This window comes from Ochlerotatus camptorhynchus, unplaced genomic scaffold (assembly GCF_037179485.1).
Source record: "Ochlerotatus camptorhynchus isolate MF236.1 unplaced genomic scaffold, CSIRO-AGI_Acam_v1.1 ptg000244l, whole genome shotgun sequence".
Lineage (NCBI taxonomy): Eukaryota > Metazoa > Arthropoda > Insecta > Diptera > Culicidae > Ochlerotatus > Ochlerotatus camptorhynchus.
In genome coordinates, this window is record NW_027040734.1 from 2,265,000 (window position 1) to 2,290,407 (window position 25,408).

At 41.7% G+C, this 25,408-nt stretch overlaps 1 protein-coding gene and 1 pseudogene across 3 annotated transcripts in view; both read right to left on the minus strand.

The window, feature by feature from the left end:
* Positions 1-25,408, minus strand: part of Sk2 (Sphingosine kinase 2) — a 69,516-nt gene that overhangs the window by 26,454 nt on the left and 17,654 nt on the right. For all 3 annotated transcript variants that reach the window (XM_065226101.1, XM_065226102.1, XM_065226103.1), the window contains exon 2: positions 23,029-24,113. In XM_065226101.1, coding sequence (XP_065082173.1) covers positions 23,029-23,936 — 908 coding nt within the window. In that variant the 5' untranslated portion in view covers positions 23,937-24,113. The remainder of the gene's footprint in view (positions 1-23,028; positions 24,114-25,408) is intronic.
* On the minus strand, positions 16,943-20,367 carry LOC135704591 (heterogeneous nuclear ribonucleoprotein L-like; annotated as a pseudogene).

Genomic DNA, 25,408 nt, shown 5'->3' on the forward strand with positions numbered 1-25,408 from the left:
GAACTCACGGTCTCCCAGTGTTAGTGAGTTCTTTGCCGTTAATCTTCACGAAAAGTTCACTATTTTGCCATACAGAAATTCAAAACAAAAATTTTTATCTGCGGATTTGGACTGTTTTTGACCTGTTTCGTACGACCGGAAGGTGTATGCTGGTCACAAATGCCGTGCCAAACTGATTTCCTACTCAATTAATCAATCTTTGATGTGAATTTCTATAATAAACACGAGGAGCATTTCTTATAGCGAACTTGCCATAACAAAATGGACAAAATGAACGCTTCGTGTGTACGTAGAAAACGCTTCGTGTAGGTTTTCCGTTGTTAAAACTTACGCACGGTGCGTGCCGCAATTGGGGGAGTCAATGGGCCCAAAAATCAAAATTTGACGTTCCCTACTTTCACATTTTAGCACGAAAAACAATTTTTAAGAATGTGAATATATTCATCAATGATATATTAACGATTAACATGGTTTATTGAAATTGATATAGGGGGAATGTATGTAATGTCGGCCTAAATGCCCCTAATTTGGGCCCATACATAAATTCAGCAATCGACTAAATATTCAATAGCGACCAAAAATATTCATTAGCACCGTCCCAATGACGCGTTCATCTAGATAAAATTGATAAATAGCAGATTTTTAGCGATGGGCCCAATCTTAGATCCATAGGCCAACATTAGAGCCATTTGTCCTATCATTTTACTAAAATTAAATAAAAAAAATAGTCCAATGTAAAACCTTATGATTGTATGCCATTGGGCCAAAACATAAACTTGATTAAAATATCTCAAAATAAGCCAATTGAACGTAGCTATTAGGAGTACACTTGGTTATGCTCACAATGTACTTGGTATGATTACCTCTCACCCCCAGCAGGCCTGGGTTCAATACCAGTCGGCGCCGCCGGGATTTTCTGAGGCATAAAATCTCTGATCACGAGTTCCTTCGGAAGGGAAATAAAGCCGTTGGTCCCCGGTCCAGGAGTTGATGGGTCTATAGGTAGGGCGTCGGTAGCATTGGTACTCAGTACGAAAAAAATCTCAAACAATTTAGTTTAAGAAATATGAAACTTTGAATGAGTATATAATCAGAAACATCATAAGCAATAAGAAGACAACACTGAATTTGTGATGGCTATATCGGAAATAACTTCTTTTTTTTAACTACTTCGTTTATTTACTAGGCTCAGTCGTGTGTGACACTTTGCGGAGCCAAAATCAGTAATGTTTGAATGTACATTTTAAATAGCAGTAGTTCTAGGTTAGTATTGGGTACCAATTACTCGTGGCGGGCTCGAGGTTAATGGTAACAATTTCGATTGGAAGGAGCTAGGTAGGAAGCTGGTTTCTGAAGCCTCTTTCAGATACTACTCTCGGACGGTTGACCAAATCCTGGCTGTTCAGGGGCAAATAGCACATAAATAGGAGGATAATAAGACTGAGACACAATGGCTGGAAATTGTTTGGAAAGAAGGGTCACATCAAACAAACAAAGGAATTCGTAGATCGCTTGCATGTAGGGAAGATCACGTGTTCCCAATACATCTCTCATCTCTTACTTCACGAAAGGGTTGTCTACCTCGGGCCACTAGGGTATCCAATAGTCGTGCTCTGGAGGCGTCAGTACCCGGGCAATACCAAACTGCGTGATCGATGTCATCATAACCGGTTCTGCACCTACATATATTGCTGTCAACGAGGTTTATTCTATAGAGATGTGCGTCTAGCGAGTAGTGGTTGGACATAAGTCTTGACATCACTCGAATGAATACCCGATTTACATCCAGACCACGCTCTCGAAGAAACACTTGGAATAATGGAATGTAACCACCGCCCAAGAGAATTTGCCAACTTAAAAGAGAACTCTGACGTACTAATGGGAAAAATTGATCATGTGAAATTCTTCTATCATAAATCTCGCTTTGTTGTGCGCCCACCTTTGCGAGAGAGTCTGCCTTTTCATTGCCTGGGATTGAGCAATGTGAGGGGACCCATACAAAGGTAATCATATATGATCTTTCGACCAGCACACACATCTGCTCCCTTACCTTTGAAAGGAAATAAGATGAGTGCCTACCTTGTTTCATCGACCGAATAGCCTCAATCGAACTGAGACTATCCGAGAAGATGAAGTAATGGTCTATGGGCATATGGGAAATCATCCCCAATGCGAAGTTGATTGCTGCTAGCTCAGCAACATAAACGGAACAAGGTTCCTGAAGTTTCCGAAAGGCGGTTGAGTATTCATTGAAGACGCCGAAGCCAGTGGATCCATCAATGCGTGATCCATCAGTGAAAAATGGGAAATAACTTTAGTAAGTGATTGTTTGAGTGTAATAATATATGTAACACATACTATATACAGAGTGATTCAGAAAAACTGTCACCGGTTTCCCAAATATGCAATACTCAATGGAAAAAATTTAGTTATCTAGATAGAGCTGGAATTAGGGCGTAACAGCTTTTGTAAACAATGACTTATCTCGATGATTTCTAGGAATTCAAGGCATGCTCACGTAAAGCAACATAACCATCGAGTAGGGGAAGTCTTCTCCTACCCGATGGTGATGTTGATTTGCGTTGGCGACTTTTTGACGTTTTAGACATCATCGAAAGAAGTCATTGTTTACAAAAGCTGTTACGCCCTAATTCCAGCTCTATGTAGATATGTTCAAGTATATTTGCTATAAAGTGTGTATAAATATCAGTTGGCCACCCTACGATGTCTACAACAAAGTGCCACAACAGAATTTTAAGCTAAGCTTGGGTTTATGGCACCGATGGTAGGCAAAGAAGTGTGCGAATAAATCTAATCTCGTGATAATGTTGAATACTCGTATCTATTCGTGCTGGTAATGCCTTTCTAAAGCTTTTGCCACCCATGTGGTGACGACTCTTGGCGTCTTATCATGGTAAATTTTCTCAATCCAAAAGAGAGGATTAGTGAAGGTCGTTTTGTGTTTATTTCCGTTCACCATTAGTCACATATACGTATAACCACAGACAAACAGACGTAACACATTGAATATTTTTCAATATATTGCGCATTTCACACCAAGTTGGACTAAGCACCGGTAGTGTTTAAACGTCAAGCGCAAGGGTTATTGACTGTACCCCTCAGATGGCCATACTAAAAACATTTTTGCGTGTTCGATGAACAAATTGCCAGTGTTGTCTGTTTGTCTGTGGTATAACTGATATCACTCTCGCGGTCATGACCGAGACAGATAAGTAGAAGTCTCCCTCTATCGGAACCATCGGCTGACCTAATGAATCACTACGGCAGCTGGTCGGGGGTTTTTCGGTTTGGATTAAAGAAACCAGGGAATTATAAACGATAATTGTATGTACGGCTGGGATCACCCGGAAGCCGCACGTTTGTTAATCTCCATAATAGCAGCCAAATGGAATATGATTAACAATACAATAACAGATTGAAGCACGTGAACGCAAGAATCTTTTGGGTAACGAAATCATCGCTCATCATATCATTACAGTGTTTCTGGATTTATCAATTAAATTGAATTTCCCTTTCCTCTCTGCGTGTGCCGCCTTCGCCATTTACGATTCACGAAGAAAGCACTCCGAAATCGAATGCTTGCCTTCATCGCCTTTGCGTCACCATTCGAGCTTAGAAACCGTTATTGCTAAGGAGAATCGTCGGCTTGCTTTGGTGCGGTGGTAGCTATGGGCTAATGACGTGAAGGCTGATGGCCAATTTTGCCATTCGGCCGGAGACTTGTTGAAAGAGCTACAATACAATATAGGAAATCGACAGAAGAATCGAAACTAAGCCACCGACCGCGTCTTCTGGTTGCTATATTGCTATAAATACACTCAAAGCCTCAACGGCGTTGTACGAAGCATTCAACAGCCAGTTCCGTGTCAACGAACGTTCGATGAATTCGAAAGAAGTTTCAACTTGAACAATCGTAGAACTACGTCAGTATGGCAATCAAATGTTGCATTTCTAGCATTGGAACGAAATTTACATTTTTCATGCCGGATGATGATGACGTTCCATGATCGATGTGGGTTTCTTCTTAAATAGATGCCCGTAAAAAAAGGGCACATGTGGGACATTGATATTTTAGTCACATGCAGCAATTGAACCGGCTGGGATGATTGGAAAATATGGGTCATTAGCACTCAAAATCCGAGAATAAGGGTTTCCACCACTGAGATGCACATTTAGATGAAGTGACGGGAAATGAATTTAACATTGTAAAGTCACCCCCATTTTCGCTTCACCATGATTACCATCGACATCGCACCGGTACTGTCAATGGCAGCCGCCGGCTGTTTATTGATTTTCGCTTCATTTTCGGAGCATCTACACATAAGTAGCTTTTATTGGGCTCCTTTTTCTCGCAGTTGAAGCGTGACGGAAAAGGACCCACTTAGCTCGGTTGGGCAACCATCCGTCGAGACGGTTAATGTCAAAGAAGATCCTAATACAAGGTTATCCAATCCGAGGGATTGTCCCAAAGTGCGGGTGCGAGGTGTCGGCGTTGTTGTTTGATCGATTTCACATCCATAGGCAATCTTCGTCGGCATTGTCATCGCCGATGTGATGTAATCCCGGCGACGATGACGAACAACTCATCAAACTAATGGGAGACTCTTTTCTATTAGCACAAAACATGTTGACTGTATAAATGTTTACAGTTTCATCAGTATCTTTGATAGCATTAAATGAGTCCAACTCGTTAGCATTGAGATAGGAGTATGTTCCTTTAGTGGTGTATTATTATCGTTATCGATAAGAGCATATCATGCTGAACATTGCATTAGGTCCTAAGTAACATTGACAAAATTCTCTTCGTCGACTTTCTCTTTGTATCCCCACGGCCATGTAAAGACATTCCCATGTATTTTCAGCGCACAGATCGATAAAGGAAACTTTTATCTAGCATCCAATACGACAAACACAGCAAGAAACAGTTATGTGCTCAAGTTATTAACGAAAGAGAAAATCGACGAAGAGAATCGATCAATGTTACTTAGGACCTAATGCAATGTTCAGCTTGATATGAGACGAGTCATTAGAAAAGATTTCAAATTACCGCGTTGGAGTATCTAGTCTAATGTATGTAGGTATGTGAATTGTGTATACATCTCGCACTATCTGGCAGTGCTGTTATGTAATAAATGCATCTGCATCTATGTTCCGATGCAAACATTTTTAGCTCTGGAGATGGAAGGTCTAAACCATGGCCCACTTAGTAATGGAACAAACTCTTTTGCTTATTACACCGCTTCTAGGCTGCGTTCCATTTGGTGAATTTTCACTTAAATCTGATACTTCAAAAATAAATTATAATGTTCGAAAATCTCTCTGTTGTTGATCGTCCGATTTTCGAGACCTGGAAATCCATCACGGTCCGCGTCCAAGTTTTGAATTTTCCTAGAAACACCGTATGGCGCGTGCTCAAAACGTACAGGGAAACCTTGACGACGAATCGGAAACCTCTTACTTAATCGCCGGAGTGGAACTGCCAAACGTCAGCTCCATGGAATGGTCGTAAGGTCCATCAGAAGTAACCCAGGTACGTCCGATCGCGATTAGAGTACAAAGTATGATGCCGCCCGTAGTACAGTGCAGCGAATTCGCTACCGTGAAGGCTTACAGGCATACCGTACCAGTAGGCCACCAAATGGATCACTCAAGCAGAATACCGTAGCTAGAACCCGTACTCGAAAGCTGCATGACAACCTACTGACCAAGTCCGGTGGGTGCATACTTATGGATGATGAAGGCTATGTAAAGGCCGACTTCGGACAGCTTCCAGAACCAAAATGTTACAAGGCGAAGGCTCGAAGAGGTGTGCCTGGCAGATTAAAATTGGTTTTTGTTGATAAATTCGCACGCAAATATATGATCTGGCAGAGAATTTGCCGCTGCGGTTAGAAGACAAAGGTTTTCGTCACTGAGAAAATGATGAACTCGGAGGTTTACAAAACCGAATGTCTCCAGCAGCGAATTCTGCCCTTCATCCAGTCACATGATGGTCCGATGATCTTGCGAGTTGTCACTACAGCCGGGAAGTACAGTGACAACGGAGTCCAGTTTGTTCCGAAAACCTGCTGGTTGCTGAAAGTCTCCCATGTCATTTCTGATGTGATCCACGATACATCGACGTCCATTATTTTAGTATGATGATCCTGAGCAGTGCGCAAAACAGTCAGGTTCAATGATTCATTTTCATATGAATATGAACTGCCATCTGACTCATCATTCACTGCCTTGTGAGAGTCTGAACGATTGAGAGGTAAACGAGTTACTGACAGCCGAGCACTCGGTCAGTAGCTCAGTCAGCACGTTTAATCTTCCGTGATGGTATCCAATCCTTGTTTGGAATGACTGAGCGTACATTTTCTATGGAACAATGCCTTATTGCATGCTGTGTGCGCGAAGGCAAGCGGTATGAGTGCCTGTTCATGAGTGACTGAATGTTTTTGTTGACTCTTTCATTGCGTCGTCCTTTACCGTTTGGTACAAACAGTCTGGACCACGATGGAAAATGAACAGGTGGGCAGGAACTCACAGTCTCCCAGTGTTGGTGAGTTCTTTGCCGTTAATGTTCACGAAAAGTTCACTATTTTGCTATACAGAAATTCAAAACAAAAATTTTATCTGCGGATTTGAACAGTTTTTGACCTGTGTCATACTACCGGAAGGTGTATGCTGGTCACAAATGCCGTGCCAAACTGATTTCCTACTCAATTAATCAATCTTTGATGTGAAATTCGCTAATAAACACGAGGCGCATTTCGTATAGCAAACATGCCATAACAAAATGGGCATGGTTCATTTAAGTAAACAAACTAACACTTCTTCCGACTGTTACACCTATGTATTAGCCGTCTCGAGTCTGGACAGAGCAATGGATTGATTCAAGCTAACTTGAAAGTACCCATTAAATGAGTATCTTGTACTCACTTTTTGAATTTAGTCTGAACTGTCAAAAATGTTTGCGTTGCATCGAAGTAAACAGTGCTAAAGGGTGTCCACGATGAAATTGCCACACTATGAAATTGCTCTAACTTTTTAACCGTTGGGTAGAATTTAATGAAAATTTGGGTGGATTTAGTTCATAATGCATTATTTACATCCTGCAAGTTTTAAAGTCCTGTGATCAAAACTCGCGGAAATGGAGTCGAAAGAACAGCTCGTGCGTGATAAAATCTTGCTCATTCATCACGAGAACAAGGATCTCTCGCATCGTTCCATCGCTAAAACGTTGGGAATCGCGAATTCCACGGTGTCGCGAGTGATTAAGCGGTTCGAGGAACGGTTGACCACCGATCGGAAGCCCAGAAGTGAAGGAAAAAGTATTCCGTACAACACCAAAAATCACAACCGCGTAGTTGGGGCCTTCAACCGAAATCCGAACGCCTCCGTTAGGGATGTGGCTAAGAAGCTGCACCTAAGCCGAAGTTTTGTCCAGAAGGCCAAAACTAAGGCTGGGCTTCGAACGTTCAAGGTACAAAAGGCCCCTAATCGCGACGAGAAGCAGAACAAGTCCGCCAAAACCCGTGCCAGGAAGTTGTACCTCAACATGCTGACGAAAGTTGAATGCTGCATCATGGACGACGAAACATATGTGAAGTGAAGGCCGACTTCAAACAGATCCCCGGCAACCTGTTTTTCACGGCCAAGGATAAGTTCAGCGTTCCGGAGCATGTCCGCACTCAGAAGATGTCCAAATTTGCGAAGAAATTCCTGGTTTGGCAAGCCATCTGCACGTGCGGGAAGCGGAGTGCACCTTTCGTGACCCAGGACACGATGAACGGACAGGTGTACATAAAAGAGTGCCTCCAGAAGCGGCTGCTTCCTCTCCTGAAGGCCCACAACGTCCCAACAATCTTCTGGCCGGATTTGGCCTCATGCCACTACTCCAAGGACGTGCTGAAGTGGTATGCGGACAATAAGTCAATTTCGTGCCGAAAATGTTCAACCCTCCCAACACTCCGGAGCTCCGCCCCATGGAGAAGTACTGGGCGATTATGAAGCAGCACCTTCTTAAACGACCTAAGGTAGTGAAGACAGTCAAGGAACTGAAGAAAGTATGGGTTTACATGCAAAAAACGGTTGATTCACAGGTTGTGCAGAATCTTATGGCCGGGGTTAAGGCCAAGGTGCGGGCATTTGCGTATGGACTGTAAATAAAATACGAGTAAAATGGTAAAATGAAGTTTAATAGTTATTTCTCAATCCCTGAAAATTTGATGGCCATAGGATGAAAACTCGAATTTTGCGAATCAATTTTGTGTGTGGCAATTTCATCGTGGACACCCTTTAATTTCGGATAACTAGAGTATGGAATGAATCTCTTTGGTGTGGTGTTGTGAAAATGGATGCCTCAAAATACTCCGAAAGGATTCGAAAAACTGGAAGGTACGGATTTTTCCCGTTTCATGAAAGACTTCATGCAGCTCATTTCATTTACCGTTTGGCCCTTTACCAGCTGTTGCATCAATGGTCGTAAAACGGGTGCAGGAGGAGGATAAGGCTGAGGAGTCGAAAGTTCCTTTATGGGAGCATGTTGACAAAAGAAGACGTCATGCAAACTTGCATCAGCTATCTCGAAATTGCTTTTATGATCGCTTTTATGCTTTTATGATAAATTGTTTAATAAACAAGACTTAGTGTTGAAGGATTTTATTTAAAAACTCCAATCAATGATTTTAAAATCAACTTAGAAATATATTTGATGACGAAGAGCCCCATGAAGCAAAATTTTCGATAAAATGGGTGTTTTTTTATCATGTACAGAAAAAAATTGAAGGGTTATAAAAATACTTATTTTTTAAAGGGTGCCCATTCAAATTCTATATTTCAATTTCCGGTTTTTTTTCCCTATACCTTAAACTACAAAGGCGTTCAAAAATAGTGGTGTTGAGTACTTGGCACTGATGAAGTCTGCAAGTAGTAGACAAAACACGCGTATCTGTCAAAATATAAGCAATTATAACAGAGTTTAAAGGAAATAAACCAACCCACTCAAAGCTCTTCATGTTCAAAAATGTTCAAAAAAGAGATAATGATGAAATTTTGTCAGCAGAATTCCTCTAAAATATGCAGGGCTGGTAGTGGGAATTTTATACAATATATAAAAATTTACCAATAGTGGCATTTATTGATCGGAAAGATATTAAAGATATGAATCTAATCTGTCGTTGAATGCGATCCGCTTTGACAAATATTATAAATTCCCAAACCACCATGAGCATTTTACACGCTTTTTTTTTAAATAAAACAAATGGTTGAAGGATCTTATACATTTCTTTTCGTAAAACCAGTATTAATAGGATAATCAATAGGTTGATTTGTAACCTCCATTTCCTCAAGCAGTACTAATTTTTTGCCACGAGTTTTTGGAAACTTACCGTTGAATAAGTTGAATTTAGATTCAGATCGCGAATTGGTTGAATTGTGAAAGATTGAACATAGAAATTTATTAGGAAATCTTGATATTGAAAAACACAAATTCGTCAATTTTAAGACAAGCAATTTTAAAGATCTCGAATACAGAAACTTCTGTTAAACTTCAAACATAAACAAATTTTCATATATCTGGAACCCAGACAAGTGTTCTGGGTCGTATAAATAATTATCATTATTCTGGAACGAGGAAAATTTTCTCGAAAAATATCGATCTTCAAAAAAGTTGCAAGATTCTGGTATACATTTTAGAGATATTGGACGTTTTTTTGTTTAATGATGTTACTTAGTAATTCGCAATCTTTAATACAAACAAATTAAGAAAGCATACACACTTATCCAGTCAGTAATTTTTACCGAGTTTTTGAATTGCGGAACTCTTCGGTAAAATTTAAATAATCTGTGAAAAATTTAAAGTTGAGAAAATGTGTTACGAAAATTTACAGACTTCCTTCTGTTAACCCCGTGTAATGATGAAAAATAAAATTTGTCGATTTTATCCAATCTTTACGAATAACAGTCATTTGATTTTTAACCGAGTTTTTCAGTAATCCAAAAATCCAGTAAAAATACTGACTCCTATAAAAAATCTAAGTGTGTAGAATAGTTTACGATTTGTTTAAATGTAAGTTCACAGTCCGAGAAAAATTTTATGTTATATATAGAATATATTTCATGATTTCAAATGTAAAATTTATCTAAAATCTGGGAATGAAAATTTGTTGACGGACTTGCAGAAAATAGAGATTTATAGAAATTCAGGTCTTTGAAAAAATCTCCAGCACTTGGAAAGTTTCCTAGACCATTTTTCAACATATTAGGCTTGGAAAACTTTCAAGATGGCGAAGAGATTTCTGAACCAGAGTTTATTTTTTTCGAAACCTCAGAAAATTTGTGATATCTCGAGATCATAGACAATGGAAAAAAGGTATATTTTAATTTTCCTTGAAGATAACGGACTTGAAACAAATGCATTCTGGCCATTATATTTAAAATTTTAAAACCCTGTATTTTTTGGGTTTTTTTTTCCAGTTGCCTAACCTAGTTTTCCCAGTTTTATTGAAACAGTTAAATATGGTAAAATATCCCAAATACCATCACATGTTTTATCGCATGATAAAACCCAAATCCTTACTTGAAACATAGATTATTATTTGGCTGTTGACCCTAAAGAATACAGTTTGTAATATGTAGTAAGGTCAAAATATGTTATTCTCAACTGGGGATTGGAATTGAGAAGAGAAATGCAAGGAATTTCCAATGATTATTTTCGAAACAATCTTAAAAGAGTCTTTACAAGAAGATGATTTGAGAATGCTTAGCAAAATTTCAAGGAAAGTATGTTTTTTTTTATTTATAGTAATTTTCACACTCTCGGATCATTCGTGCTTTAGCCGGGTGAGATTTCAACTCATGATTTTGGAGTGAGAGGTATGGATTCAGATCTTTATGTTTTACAGACTAACCTCGGTATTCAAAGATGTCCTAATCTTGGTATCTGGTTAGCACAAAGTGCAGAAATTAATTTTTAATTTATCATTTGCATGCCAAGCATGATCGGAGTTTGCAAGGAGTTCGAGACGGCATGAATCTGCTTCCTAGTTGCGTCTTATAAAACCGTAACACCATTTTGAAAAAATTACATTGCACATCTCCGGGTATCATCTCAACGAGCATCATTCCATTGTTGTATCGCATGTGCTTCATTTTGCGGCTCTCCTTTTACTTTTACTTTGTCGAATCCATGGTACCGGAAAAGATATAGACAGGGGAAATGGATGTAATCTCGGCCTAAATGCCCCTAATTTGAGCCCATACATAAATTCAGCAAACGACTAAATTTTCAATGGTGACCAAAAATATCCATTAGTACCGTCCCAATGACGCGTTCATCTACCGTATGCGTGATAATGTTTGCACCATCGTACAAATAAGGTTCCCGTTTCACCTGTGCATACAATGCCTTGGTTTTCTTTGCATGCGCGTAACCTATAGCTTATACCGTAGTAGGCTGTGTATAAAAGAAAACGATTTACTTAGTTTGACAGTTGCATCATGACGAAGTGGCAGCGTATTCGTGATTTGTCCCACGCGCAAATGTCGCAAAAAGACATTTCAATCGCCGTGGGAGTGTCCGGGTGGACCGTCAAAAGGGTTTTAGACCGAGAAAAGAAAGGAAGGTGGCCACAGGTCGTCCGAGGTCAGCTCGGGTTCCGATGGTTCGCTGCTATCAAAAGGAAGATTTGGGTGAATCCAGTGCGTTCAACAAGGAAAATGGCAAAGGAACACGGGATCAGTGACTTTACGGGAAGATCGTAAAGGAAGATTGCGGGGCGAAGTCGAGGGCACGGAAAAAAAAACTCACATGATTACCAACCGCATCCGGGAGCTACGAGTCGAACGATACGAGTCGAACGATGAACTTCCTTAAGCGAAAAAATCCGGTAATCCTATTCACCGACGAGAGCATGTTTACCGTCGATCCCGTATCAAACTCCAGAACCGACCGGTATATTAGACGTGGCCGACGAGCACAAGAACATGTATCTGACCAAGCATCCTGCTAGCGTTATGATGGTTGGATTGGTGGCTTCCGATGGCAAAAAAAATGGACCCGGTGTTCATTCCAGAAGGCGACAAGGTCAACACGGAGGTCTACATCGGGATTTTAAGTAAGTATGTTCTTCCGTGGATCAAAGAACAATACACCCAACCGGTGGATGTAAGATTCGCTTACAATTATATGGGGTTCATCATCAGAGGATGTAAGTGGAGACCGCATGAACCGAGGATGCAATATACCTAGCTGCGGTCCAATGCAAGAGAATTGGAGACCGAAAAATGTGGAGTGTATTAGTGAGTGAAATGAATTATGTCGAAAAAAATTGGAAAAAGGTTGCCGACTGCGACTCGAACCACGATCGTTGTGATTATCAGACCTGTGCTTTCTCCACTGCTCTCTCCATGCTTCTGAATATGGATAGCCTAAAAGCAAACAAGAAGCGCTCATTTCCTCTCACACTTGACTTCGTATGCTTTTTCTGCTGGAGAGATTTGTGTGCGTCGTTCTGCCATCTTATACATAAAAATCAAGGCAAATGCTTGCTTGTGTAGATGAAAGCACAGACAGAACACGAAATAAAAAAAGGCAAAAAACCATTACATCGCCTGCAAGGTCAACTTCTAACATTCGCTGCGATGTTCATGAATAGAGGATGATAGGAAATGGAACTAACATTCATTGTAATAAATTTTTGGTTTGCGTGTACGGTCCGAAGCCAAATGTTGTATTTCAACAAGATGGGGCTCCGTGCCACACCTTGAACCGCACTCAGAAGTGGTTACAGGAACATCTTCCGTTCTCGGCGAAGGATATTTGGCCGCCATCCAGCCCCGATCTTAATCCGCTGTATTACTCAATATGGCGCGTCATGAAGACCAAAGCCTGTTCTAAACGCCACCCAAGTACAGCAAGCCTCAGACAAACATTGACCCGTACCTGGAGAGAAATGGATCCAGACTACATTATTAGAACCTGCCGTACATTCCGGAAGCGTGTGGAGGCCGTAATTGCAGTAAGTGGAAACTCGATCGATGATTAACATAGTTTAAGACTCTGAGAAACACCCCTCTTTTAAATAAATAAATAAAAAAAACTTAAGAACGAAAATTTTGAGATTTTTTTTAATTTTGAAATTGCTCTTCAACTGGGGAGTTTGGTAAAGAGAGATGATCAACCTACTCTCTATATACAATGTTCACACTGCCGTACTCTAACGGAACTATCAACTCTATAATTTCATCTTCTCATCTATCGTATAAAATTACCACTTTAAGTCTGTTATTTAAAACTTAACATCTTTAGCTATGTGAAATCGTTAACAAACAAAATTGTAATGATTCTTTTTGTGTACATTTTTTCAGAAAAAAATCCAGTTTTCTACAACTTTGTCTCAGACATTACAGTTGGCCTGGCAAAAGAGTAGAGTAGAAACCGCGGGCGGTCAATCATGCTCATGATTTCAGACACTGCTCGGGATGTTGCTCATATTCGCAGAAAATTTTGTAGAATATTTGGTATAAAGATATTTACTCAAATTAGAGTGGATTTTCAACTCAGTCTATGAATAACCGTACTTTAAGCGAAAGTGTGCAAACGGGACACAAATTAAAGTCAGATTTTACAGTCGTGCAAAATTGTGCAAGTTAACGAAAAAGCTGATTGCATTTTAACTAGGATTCAAAAGACAAACGAAAAAGTCAATAACCGTTCGATTCATACTGCTAGAATAAAAACAACCTGTAGCTAATCGTTGAAACGGGTCAATCACGCTGATCATAATGATATTCCAGGCGATTCAATCTCCGAGCTCAATTTCTTGCCTGGTAATGCTCTAATGGTGGGCAAACACTATGCAATCACATTCGTATTTTTGTGTGGATCGTTTTTGCTGATGACTCAACCGAATTCTAAATTACAGAGCGGTTCCACGCAAAACTCGGAAACTGCCAGAAATTGAGCGTATAATTCCAAGTAATATAGTAGGCCGTGTTTATTGAACGAATGGTACTTTTTGATAATCTGCTAATTAATGGAACAACCTTCAATCACCGAGCCATCCGAACTGAAGGAAAAGAACAAATGTAAAAGAACCACCAAGGTGAACGGGATGGGCATGTATAGTAGTTACAGTGGTATCTTTCATACAAAAATCACTCGGGGATGCCTTCAACCGTGATGGTGAGATGTGACAGCAGAACGTCGTCATCAGTCGGATACAGGCGACGGGATTCCCACAAGCAACAAAGCCGTAGGAATATAGGTAAACAGTAAAATGTTTTACGTCGTTGACAAGGACGACGCGCAATGGGTCGGGATTTTCTGCTCTGATGGGAAACTCCCCTGGTTACCTGCACATTCTGTTGTTGCCTTCTTCTTTTGCTGATCTTTTCATCATTCAATTTGGAGTATTGTCAATTCAGGGAAAAAATAGCGTAATGCATCCGATTATTTGACAAGCATAGCTTTAACAACATCCTGCAGTTTTTTTTAAATCTGAATTGGCGATGTACTACAAGTGTCTACGGTTTATACAAATTTCCAAAAAAATGTATGGAAGATTGTCTTCGTATGGGGAGGGGACTTCTAATAACTTGAAATCCTATGTTTAATGTTTACTTTAACAACTTCAATCTGATTTGAATTAATAGAACATTGTAAAAATTCAATCCGTATATCAAGAGAATGTCATCTTGAAAACGAGAACAATAAGTTCTGAATAGGGTTAAGATCTAATTTTCGTCATACTAAGCACAACCCGCACTTGACCTCTATTTTTCAAACGGCTCTCAACATAAAATGAAATGTTTCTATCAAAAATGACTTCTAAATTGATTTACCTTTCCATAGGTGTACCGTTGGATGTGATAAATAGTATCAAATTGATGAAATCAGTGCCAACATTTCAAAGGGGCGTAATTGCTTTTGTAAACAATGGCTTTAACTGTCGATTTCTCGCATCTTAAAGCTCACTCCTTCAAAATAACAATGCTAGATGGTAGAGGAAACATTCCTCTACCTATTGGTGTCATTATTTTTCGTGGGTGAGCTTTTATTCGCGAGAAATCGACGGCTTAAGCCATAGTTTACAAATGCAATTACGCCCCTTTGAAATGTTGGCACTGAAATATCGATAAACATCGAACACTGCTTCTTGATTCCAATTCCGTCATACGAGTCCAAACACATTGAAACGTCATTGGATTCACTTCGGCATGCCGCATGATAGCACAAAAAATGGATTCGCTAGGAGCATTTTTTTTTGTTTTCGATAAGAATGGATGTAAATATTCATATTATGCGCTCTTATAGACTTTGTTTTGTAGCTTTTGAACTACACTATCGTATCAAACGTATGATTGATTCGTTCACATCGAAATCATTGATATTGTTGATGTCACATAGGGGTTTATGCCGCAGTACTGCTCTACCTTACATTCTAAAATCTAGACTCTAATTTGATATAGAAGCAAATGTCTAGAACAATATGATTTTTCAATTAGATAGCCTAAGCCGAAGGATCCGTTTCCAACAAATAACCGACAAAATCGAATATCTTGCTGCATCTGCTGTACGCTAGTTTGGACTTAGCCTCGGTCCATCATAGACCCAACAACTGAAGGTCACGGCCAATAGCGGCGAGGCGAACAGCCACGAACCGATGGTGATGGCAACACCCGGCTGTTTGGGATAGAGAGTGTTGTTATTTCTGTTTTTTTTTTCTCTCTCTCTATTGTTGGTAGGATAGGCATGCCTAAATTGAAAATGGTGTTTTCTTATTTTGAAATCGACCGCCTTGCTGGCAGCTGCTGCAACATAACATAGCCGGTATGAAGGCTTGTGGTGGCACTGAGCACACTAGAGAACAGTAGCTCAAAGCGGCTCGTGCAGTAGAGCACCGCTTTTTTGTCAATTTGTTATGCCTAATTTATTATTTTAGTACACGAAACTGACCGCGCCTTTTGTAATGTGCAATGTATGTACAAATCCAGAAATTGACGATGGGCACGCAATACAAATAATCGGAGTTAAAATGCAAGTACTTGAAGTAATTAATGCGTTTTGAAGTAGTACTGAAGGTTATTAATATGAATTATCCGTACTTAATATAACTAAAAGTATTGAAAATGTAATTAATGTATTTTAATAACTAAATAAAGACTGCAATTAACTGAGGTGGGACGTGCTGTCAAATCAGCCTACTGATCATCCTTGTATGAAATTGGTTCCGAACGTAAACAAACCCTGTAGGTTTCTTATGGCTTGTTTACGTTTGGAACCAGTTATGCGAGGTAGGCGACGATTGTTCTTATTTGACAGCCACCTCCTCCCCTTGGCAATTAATGGACTTAAAAAGCAGTTTATGCTCTGCACTGTGTAATTAATGTAATTAAAGCAGTAGTAAATGGAATTAACTTAATTACAACCTGCGTCAGAATTGAAAGTTATTCCGTGCCCCTAGGAAATCATGTACAAGCGTGTCCATTTAATACCCCGTTCACATTACAGCGTATATCACGTGATATACGCTGTCTTGCAATGAGCACTCATACATCTAGTTTTCACTGGAAATCCTATGTATGAGTGCTCATTGCAAGACAGCCTATATTACGTGATATAGGCTGTAATGTGAACGGGGTCAAAACAAATTTTTCAATTCCCGGTTATTTAAAAAAAAAACAACCCAAACATCACCCCTGCTTTAAACAAAAAAGGCGTTCAAAAATAACCGTTTATTGATAATCATATTTTTTTTCAGAGAAACGAAGAAAGAGAAAACAATGAACGACATTTTCGGTAACCGACCCGGCAACGAAATAAGGACAATGAATGGAAACTCGGTTCTTGGAATGTCAGAATCTTTAATGAACCTGGACGAGTGGGTCTTTTGGCTCGTGAACTGCAAAAAGTGTATGTGAGCGTAGCTGTTATTCAGGAAGTACGGTGGCCTAGTTCTGGATCCACGGAGTGGTGAACACAACAGCGCAAGAAGTGATAGCTCAAAGACGACCACGTAATGGATGGTTTGATGAGGAGTGCCAGAAGTTTGACGGATAAGAAGAACGTTGCCAGAAGCCAGATGATAGGGCCTGGTACCCGGCAGAACAGAGAGCGGTGCATGTTTTCGAATTTCGCGTTGCTCCACGCACCGTTCATCGTCTTGGGCGAGGACAGCTTCATAATAAACGGCAATTTTGAGCCTTTGTGATCGATCGCGCTGTGGTTGAACTTCATGTTGGCGTTCACCCCCACGGCTACGCTCTGGAGCTCGACCAATTCGGAGGAGGAACGTCCAGATTTCAGCGGGAAAATACGCCCTTGTGACCTCGGACATACCGGGTGGGATATTGAAGAAGTGGATAATCTTGCTCGGTGACTGATTGCGATTTCTGCTGGCCTGGGTCAACGAAAGGAAGCGATTGGTCTTGGAGGCGCTTCAGTCCTTGAAGCTGATCGAATTGTCCGGCAGGATGTAGGGGTTGATGGACTCTGATAAGTAGTTCTGCTTGGAAAATGCAATCTGAATTTCGCTATCATCATTTCCGATTGGAATGTTGTTCAAGTGAGGTAAGGTAAATCAAGTGCTGGATGCTACGTTCGACTGTGATGGCGCCTCCCATCTGGCGGTACCCTCTTTGGTCTTTAGGAACTTTATCCTGACAACATTTCCGTACAGGCAGAACAGATTGAACAGCTTGGCTGTGTTGTTATCGAGTCCGTAGATCATAATCACTGCGCTCTGTTGCTGTGCCGATTGAATGAAGTTGGCTGGTCCGTTTCGTATCAGCGGAGCGTCCTTCATCAGTCCGACGTGTGTTCCGGTCGGTGTTGGTTTCCAGTTTTCCAGCGGATGAAACTCGGGCGGTGAAAAATTTGGTGCAAATCCATTTCCTTCGCCGGCTCCCAGAAGCTGGGAAGGGACTTGACAATCGAGCTTCTCACTCTTCTTAACGTTTTTGAAGAATGCCCTTCGGAAAGTTGTGCGTGGTGTTTGACGGAGTTGACCAATGATGCCAGGAATGTTAAATATTTTTTTTGGATTTTAATTTGGATTTTATTCGGAGTTTCTACCGCCGTTTAGCAGCTTGTACATCATTTTTTCTCAACACAGTAAAAACAAACATGAACAAACAACAATATCCATCGCTTAAAACACGCAGTGCACTCAATTTTTCAACTTTCCTTTCGCAAATATAAACAATTAACAACGCCATTGACGTCAACATTGATTCCGGCATCACTGCAAGCCAGATTGATGTGATCCCTCTGTCCTTTTTATTCCACGATTGCTACTGTCAAATTGACTAATCAGAAACTGGCTCGGATTTGACAGCAAATTGGTTCGAAATAGCTACCTGAATGTCAAGTCCTGTCCCAGCCCAGAAGAGCTGGTTTAGGACCATGGTTTACTAATGATTGACGGTCGTTCTACGTGGTCGGTCTTCCACCGAAGATGGTAGGATGGTGTAGCAACGGGGCTCGTCCGTTGCAGGCATCCTTGGAGACGGCTGCTTCCAATGTATAGTCCCAACTGGAGTCCGTGTCGTGCAACCGGAATAGATGTAGCAGCCGTTCAAGGCATCGCGGGCTCTGGTCGCGGATTCAATGCTGTCAAACTCAACCATAACTTGGACGCCATTCTTCTTGATGGTGGCAGATGGTGTGTAGAACGTCCACTGTAATAGGATAGACTGGATTGATGATGATGAACAGCAGAATATGGTTGGGCCGGGTTGCTACCTCGCGCTTTCGCCAAGACTGATCTGTGACGTTGATGTTGTTGTTGTTCCGGCTATTGAGCGTCTCGATCATCTCCTGGCCGGTACAGAGGCGCTTGATGTGTGGCCCGTCGTGGCCACCGCCGGCACCGTTTCCATTGAACGCCATGATAATTGAAATTGAGCTTTATCTACTAGCACACACGGGAAAGCAAAGAAGATGGAAGGATTGAGAAAATGTCGCGACACCTAACTTTACTTATCACTCGGGACAGCCTACGATAATAACCGCTGTTGAAAAACCTTGAAAAACTTTTCCTCACTCAACGTAGACTCCTAAAAACTCCTAAACCTTGCGGGTTAGCTATAGAACGACACACCATCAAACTGCGAATTTGGATCGCGCTTCAGGGAAATTTTCACTTCTGACTCGATATTCCGAGAATCGAACAGTGTGTAACAAGTGTAAGCGTTGCGTCGAAGAATGGTGAGATTAATCGCGTATAGTTTTCGTATATTTAGTTATTAAATTCCAAGAAAAAGTTTAAATGTTCGTAAAAGGTAAAACGTCCCACGAATCCTCACGAACGCAGCCAGTAGGAGACACTTCACTATAAACTGTAGAACAATGCCACTAGCCACCACCAGAGCACGCTGTGTGCAGTCATGAATGGACGTCCATAGGGGTGGCGTAATCGGGCCATTGCGTGGAGAATTCGTGGCACGTACGACGGTTCAACGGTCACGGTTCGGGGTCATCGTCCACCAAGAGGCACAGTCATAAGCCTGGTGATCATTATAGACTACGGTCACATAGCGAAAGTCAAAGCTAAACATTAATAGTTTGAAGGTGAAAACTAAAGCTAAAGTGCTAAAGTGAGCTAAGTTGGAAGTTTGAAGAAGTTGTAGAGGAAGTTGCCACATACCATTGGACAGCCAGGTAATTACCATCGCCAAGAAAACCCCGAACTAGAGTCGGTGTATAATGAGTCACGCCAAGAGTGATGCCAAGTCTACCTATTGAACTGTCAAACCGGCTACCTATCGTGCAAAGTAAACAAACATTACGATGCTATGAAAGGTCCACGAAAGGTATTGCAATAAAATATAAAATATAATCGAAGAAATGATCATAAACACGCAGTGATCTTTAAATTGTCATGGGATACGTTTGGTAGCGATCATTAATGAGAATTTCTACTATTTTTTGTTGAGATGATTGGACAAAATCACTGATATAATGATTTACAACAGCCGCTATTTTTTTGCTCGCTGGAAGTAATTTGAAGTTGATGTAGCAGTCCTCTGTTGCCAAGTGAAAAGAAATGGAATCTTTCGAAAACCGTGATGCGAGTTCAACTGTTTTTCTCTTGGCGTGACTCATTATACACCGACTCTACCCCGAACCAGATCCAACCGTTGTCAGGTCGATAACCGCCATTTCGAATTCTCCTTCGCGCCCACAGGACCTCGCGGTTTCACTGTTACATTTGTGAATACAACGTATTTTTTCCGGAGTCGACCACGCCAGTGTGTCCGAATCGCAGTTCGAGAATCTGATCCCTCAGTTACAGTGTACGCCTCCAATCCAGGCAAGTCAACTTACCCTTGTGGTTCGTTGAAACCTCCCGTCACCATACTCGAGGGGCGTACGGGACAGGTAGAGGCGTCCACCCCTGGCCCAAGAAGGTGATGCGGTACCAGAGGAAGGAGAGGAACGACGACGACGACGACGGCAGTGGCAGGTGAAGGGGCCCCGAAGACAAAATAAGAGTAGTGTTAGCACAAGGTAGGTGAAGTGAGTGTCGTCAAAACGAATAAAGTGGGAGTTTGTCTTAAGTGAACATTGAGTGTTTTCTTGGTTCGCGGAATAATCACGAGCGTGTGCCGACCCTGAGGCTTGGAGACGGGGGTCTCATCAGTGCTGGGAGTAACACCGCACTGGCACGTTACAAGTGAATGACTCTGAATAAAACTGTCCGCGGCCTAGGTGAAACTCCACCCGCCAGGTTCGTATTTCGGAACGTAAATCCCGGGTCATCTCAGGTTTCGAAAAACAAAACAAAAACAAGAGCTGTTAAAATAACAAGGCATTATTCACAAGCAAACAAAAGTCAGTTCAATGACTTCTCGACACTGCCGGCACAGCTGCGGCACACTGAGTTGGCGCAAAATAAGTGTGTAGAATGACCACCCCTTGGTTCAAGCGTAACAACGTAATCCGGATTTTTTTTGTATTCATCAGAACAACTTTTCCAAAGAAAACAACCTTCTATGTAGCAGAGCAGTCAAGTTAAAGCATGCAAGCAGAAGTCAAAGAAGTACATCGGCGCCGACAGATATGAGAATTCTGATCTAAGCTGTCCTTTGTACTGGAATCCAATAGACGATATCAATAGAAACTAAGCGATCGTTTCAGCCTCTGGTGTGTAATCGGGGAACCCTAAAAAGAATGATGAGGGCTGAAATTGTCGCCGTGAAGCATTGGAAGGGAAAATATGTTCACGTTTTCTGTTTAAAGCATCCACCACAGGTGCTAGAAGTCGTCATCCGGCAGTAATCCGGCAGGTGCATCCATTTATATTTGATGAGAAAAATTAAGGTTTATAAAATGGTCCCAACGGTTGTGATCTCTCGGATTTTTACTGTATGGTTATTTGAGCTGTAAATCAGTTCAGATCTGTTGATAATCGAAAAATAAGACCACTCCCAATAAAAATTTGCAAGTTGTGCAATAAAATATGCATTATTTTGAATTTTGAAAACCTTCATTATACTGTAAACAAACGGATTGGATGACATTTTCTCTCATCATCGCCTAGCGCACTCTACATTGGTGGTGCATCGAAACTGCCTATAGTCGAAACACTGAAAGCGAAACTAACTCAGAGAGTGAGTCATTTTTACTCAGTTGTGAGTTACTTTTACTCATTGGTATGGAGAAAATTCTAAAAGCATAGGTCACTCATCGCATGAAATTTAGACGCTTTTAGAAATGTATCCATACGAATGAATAAAAGTAACTCACTCCCTGAATAATATTCGCTTTCAGTGAATGTAGACTGCTTAAACAAGCCTATTGAATCAACCGGGTAAGGTGAGTGAATTCTGAACTGAGAGGCCAATTATGCGATAGGTTTTGTTCATTCGAATAACTTCACTGAATACAGAAACCCGCTTTCTGGTCGTGCTGTCATGTTATGGAGTTTGATGAAAATTGCACACTGAGCTAGACCATCCAATAGGCCTTATGCATCAGAATCACTTTTGTTCTAGCCAAGATGGCAAGTTACCCAGAAAAATACTCATTTGTATGGATAACGTTCTAAAAGCGTTGGTTACTCTTGCGCAACGAACATATGCATTTTTCAACTAGTTTAGTTGGGGGGGGGGGGGGGGTTGTTTTGTTTTAATTGGAAAATGTGATAACCTACCTAGCTACGAGTATCACTTAACCTAACGTGCTAGATCACGTATGATTGATTGATTGATTTATCTTTATTTAGGAGGCTTTCAGCCTGAGGCTGGTTCGCCTCCAACGATCACGTATGATCTGATGATCTGATGTCAGACAGGTGTCTCTAAACCTTTCCAGGATGAATACTCTCCGTTCTTCTAATGTTTGAATTCCAGCCAGGAGGGGGATCTCAGAATTTTGAGTCCGCGGAGGACTGTTTAGGATCATCCTAAGGATCTTGTTCTGGATCTTTTGCCTTTTTATGTGATGACATTTGGAACAACTCTCCCAGATTGACATACCATATTCGATAACAGGTAGGTAATTTAACCTAACGATAGAATCAAAGAACAATGATTAAAACAAAGACAGAATTAGCCAAGGTCCAAGGTCACGCTTTTATCGAGCGCAAAATTCCTTCTAAAGACTCGCGTAGGTTAAGCATTTGCGCTCTAGCCTGACCTAGTGAAAAACAACCGCATTCTGCGCATATTGAACACTCAACAATGCACCCTTATCAGACATACTCCAACCCTCCCCGCACACCCCACGCAATTTCCACGCCACAACGCAGAGAAAAAGTAGCAAATATTGCGCACTAGCTAATCGCCAAGCAACCATAAATAAAAGTCACGTTCATTTGTTTGCTTCATCGCGACCTCTCCAAATCAGTCAAGATCCAAAGCTTCTTTGTTCGATAATCATCATTTTGTTTGTTATACACTTCATAGCAGCTTCTACGACTGCCTAAGCAGATGGGGTTTAATGGAATTAAATGCAATCGTAATTTCCCCGGCCTAATGAAAAGGAGAAAATGGAAAAAAACAAAAATGGGTACTTACTCGTACAAGTGCGCAATGGTTTTGGCCAGTCCATTGCCCGAGCCGCACGGAATGATTCCGATCGTCAATTCGTCGATCGCCGTCTGCCAGTCTTCCCGTTCGAACAGTCCGTTCAACGCTTCGTAGAAGATGCCATCCCCTCCGACGACCACTATGCCCCGCCAGAGGTAGATGTCCCTGTTCCGGACAAACTCCCTGGCCCAGTCAGACTTTTTCGTTATGTGCAAATCGTAGGAGATTTCTGCCTCCGCCAGAACAGGCGCCACCCGCTGTTGGAACATTTCGCGTGCCTTGCCGGAGCCGGATTTCGGATTGATGATCACCAGCAGTTTACGCGTTTCCTTCGGCTGATATGTCGGCCGGATGGAAGTTTCCCCAGCTACCAGATACTTGATGGCCGCTCGCCATTTTTGCGCTTCCTTATTGTTGTCCTCGTACTTGTCGAAGGATCGAAACCGCAGCGTGATGGTTGTGCGTTCCCGAAATCCACCCCGGCGATTCCGCTTCATGATGTAGGCATAGATGTACAGATAAGCGCTAACGTCCGATTCATCCTGCTCGCCGGAGTTCTCCTCGACCACCTTGAGCTGAGCGGTGCCCGAGATGGAGGTGCACGCACAGGCCGAGCTTCCCTTCGCTTTCCGCTTACTGCGCAGGCAACGGCAACCGATGATATCCTTCAGCGGGATCGTCTGTTCCTTGGTCGAACCATTGCTTTGCTTCTTCAGACTGAGCCCCTTGTCCGTTAGTCGCACTTCGAAGACGGTATTTTTCTTGGAACTAATGTAGAACGTCTCCGTCAGGTAGACCACATGCGGCGGACTGCCGCAGTCCGTTCCCTTGCTGAGGGCAGGCGATGGATTGACTATCTCCTCCGAGCCGAGCCCGATCTTCGGTTTGTCCACCATTCTGCTGATACTGAAGCTGCTGCTACCACCACCGGTTCAATCGAGCACGCCACTTTCGCCGGGTGCCGCATTAATTTGTCACTACGTATTGCAACCTTTTCAACGGCCTAATCTTCGTGAATGGTTAACACTGGTGTCCTTGTCGCTCCGGCGATCAGGTTTTAACATTTATTATTTCTGCAAAAAAAAGAATCGTTCTTCGCATTGATGACGCTGGTTTGCTTTTTGTTCTGTTACTGTACAAGGGGTTTCACTGGATTGAAGCGAAGACGACATGTTGTCTTCGGTTAAACCCGGTTTCCCGTGAAATGCTGCTACACAGTAGATTCCAAATTTTTATAGTTTAATCAAGAAGGATTATGTAAATCGATTGATGTATCAAAGTATCACTTATAAGATAACACTGCAGTCGACCGTAAAGTTTCTACGCTTTATCCGGGATTGCACTCAGCAGACCCATTTTTTCACATTCTCTTAGTATCTAGAGTCACTTGCTCACTGAATTGAAATTCGTTTAGCAATCTCCCAGCACCTTGAGGATGGCTGTTGAGTTTCTGGGACGTTCGGACTGCGACTGAATGCAGTTTTGAGCTAACATATTTTAAGGCTAAGCCAAACATTCTAAACATGGCTTGAACAAAATGTAAGAACTCAAGTCTAACTTACGGGCAAAATATCCCATCGGATACACAGAGCAATATTGTAATTTTTAAAATCGAACCCCATCACATCAAACACGTCAGAAATAGAAACAAATCCAAATTCCAACAGGCAACTAGCGCGGCAACTACACCCACAAACACCCAGGGAGCGAAAGAATATGTAAACATTCACTCACGGGAGTACCAAAGATATAACTACATGCCATACACATTTGCACTACACCCTTTGCCCATCTGGCTCCATTTAGTTCCGATTGCCTGCCAGGCCAGGTGCCACACCGCCGCCGCTCGGAACTGAATGCAAAGGCCACGCGGTTATTCAACATTGTGCTTGATTTACGATCCCCGGCACCCCCACCGCCGCCCTCTAACCTTCGTGGCTTCCCGAAAACATCCTTCCGCAGCCCAACCAATCGCCAAGTACCTTCTACTGGTGATACTACAAAAACCGCAAACGTGTTGCGTGACCGTAGATCGTACTGGTCGTGTCCTCCCACGAGCTTTTACTCATTTCTCGCGTAACATTTGAATAGGGCCTATGATCAAAATGTAAACAAACCGATTTTTGAAACCATTCTGTAGCACTGGTCATTAGCTACCAGTCGTATAGGAATGTTCCGCATTATCGATAAAAATCATTAAAAATAACTTGATTTTAAAAACGGCCGATCCACGAAATTTTTCCAATCATTCATGCTAAAACGGCCTAACCTCGGGCCTAACATATATTTTTTTCGTTCGATGAGGTTCCATTCATAAGCCTAGCGACGTAGAAGGGCCGATGATTGAAAAATTTCAAATCAAAGCTAG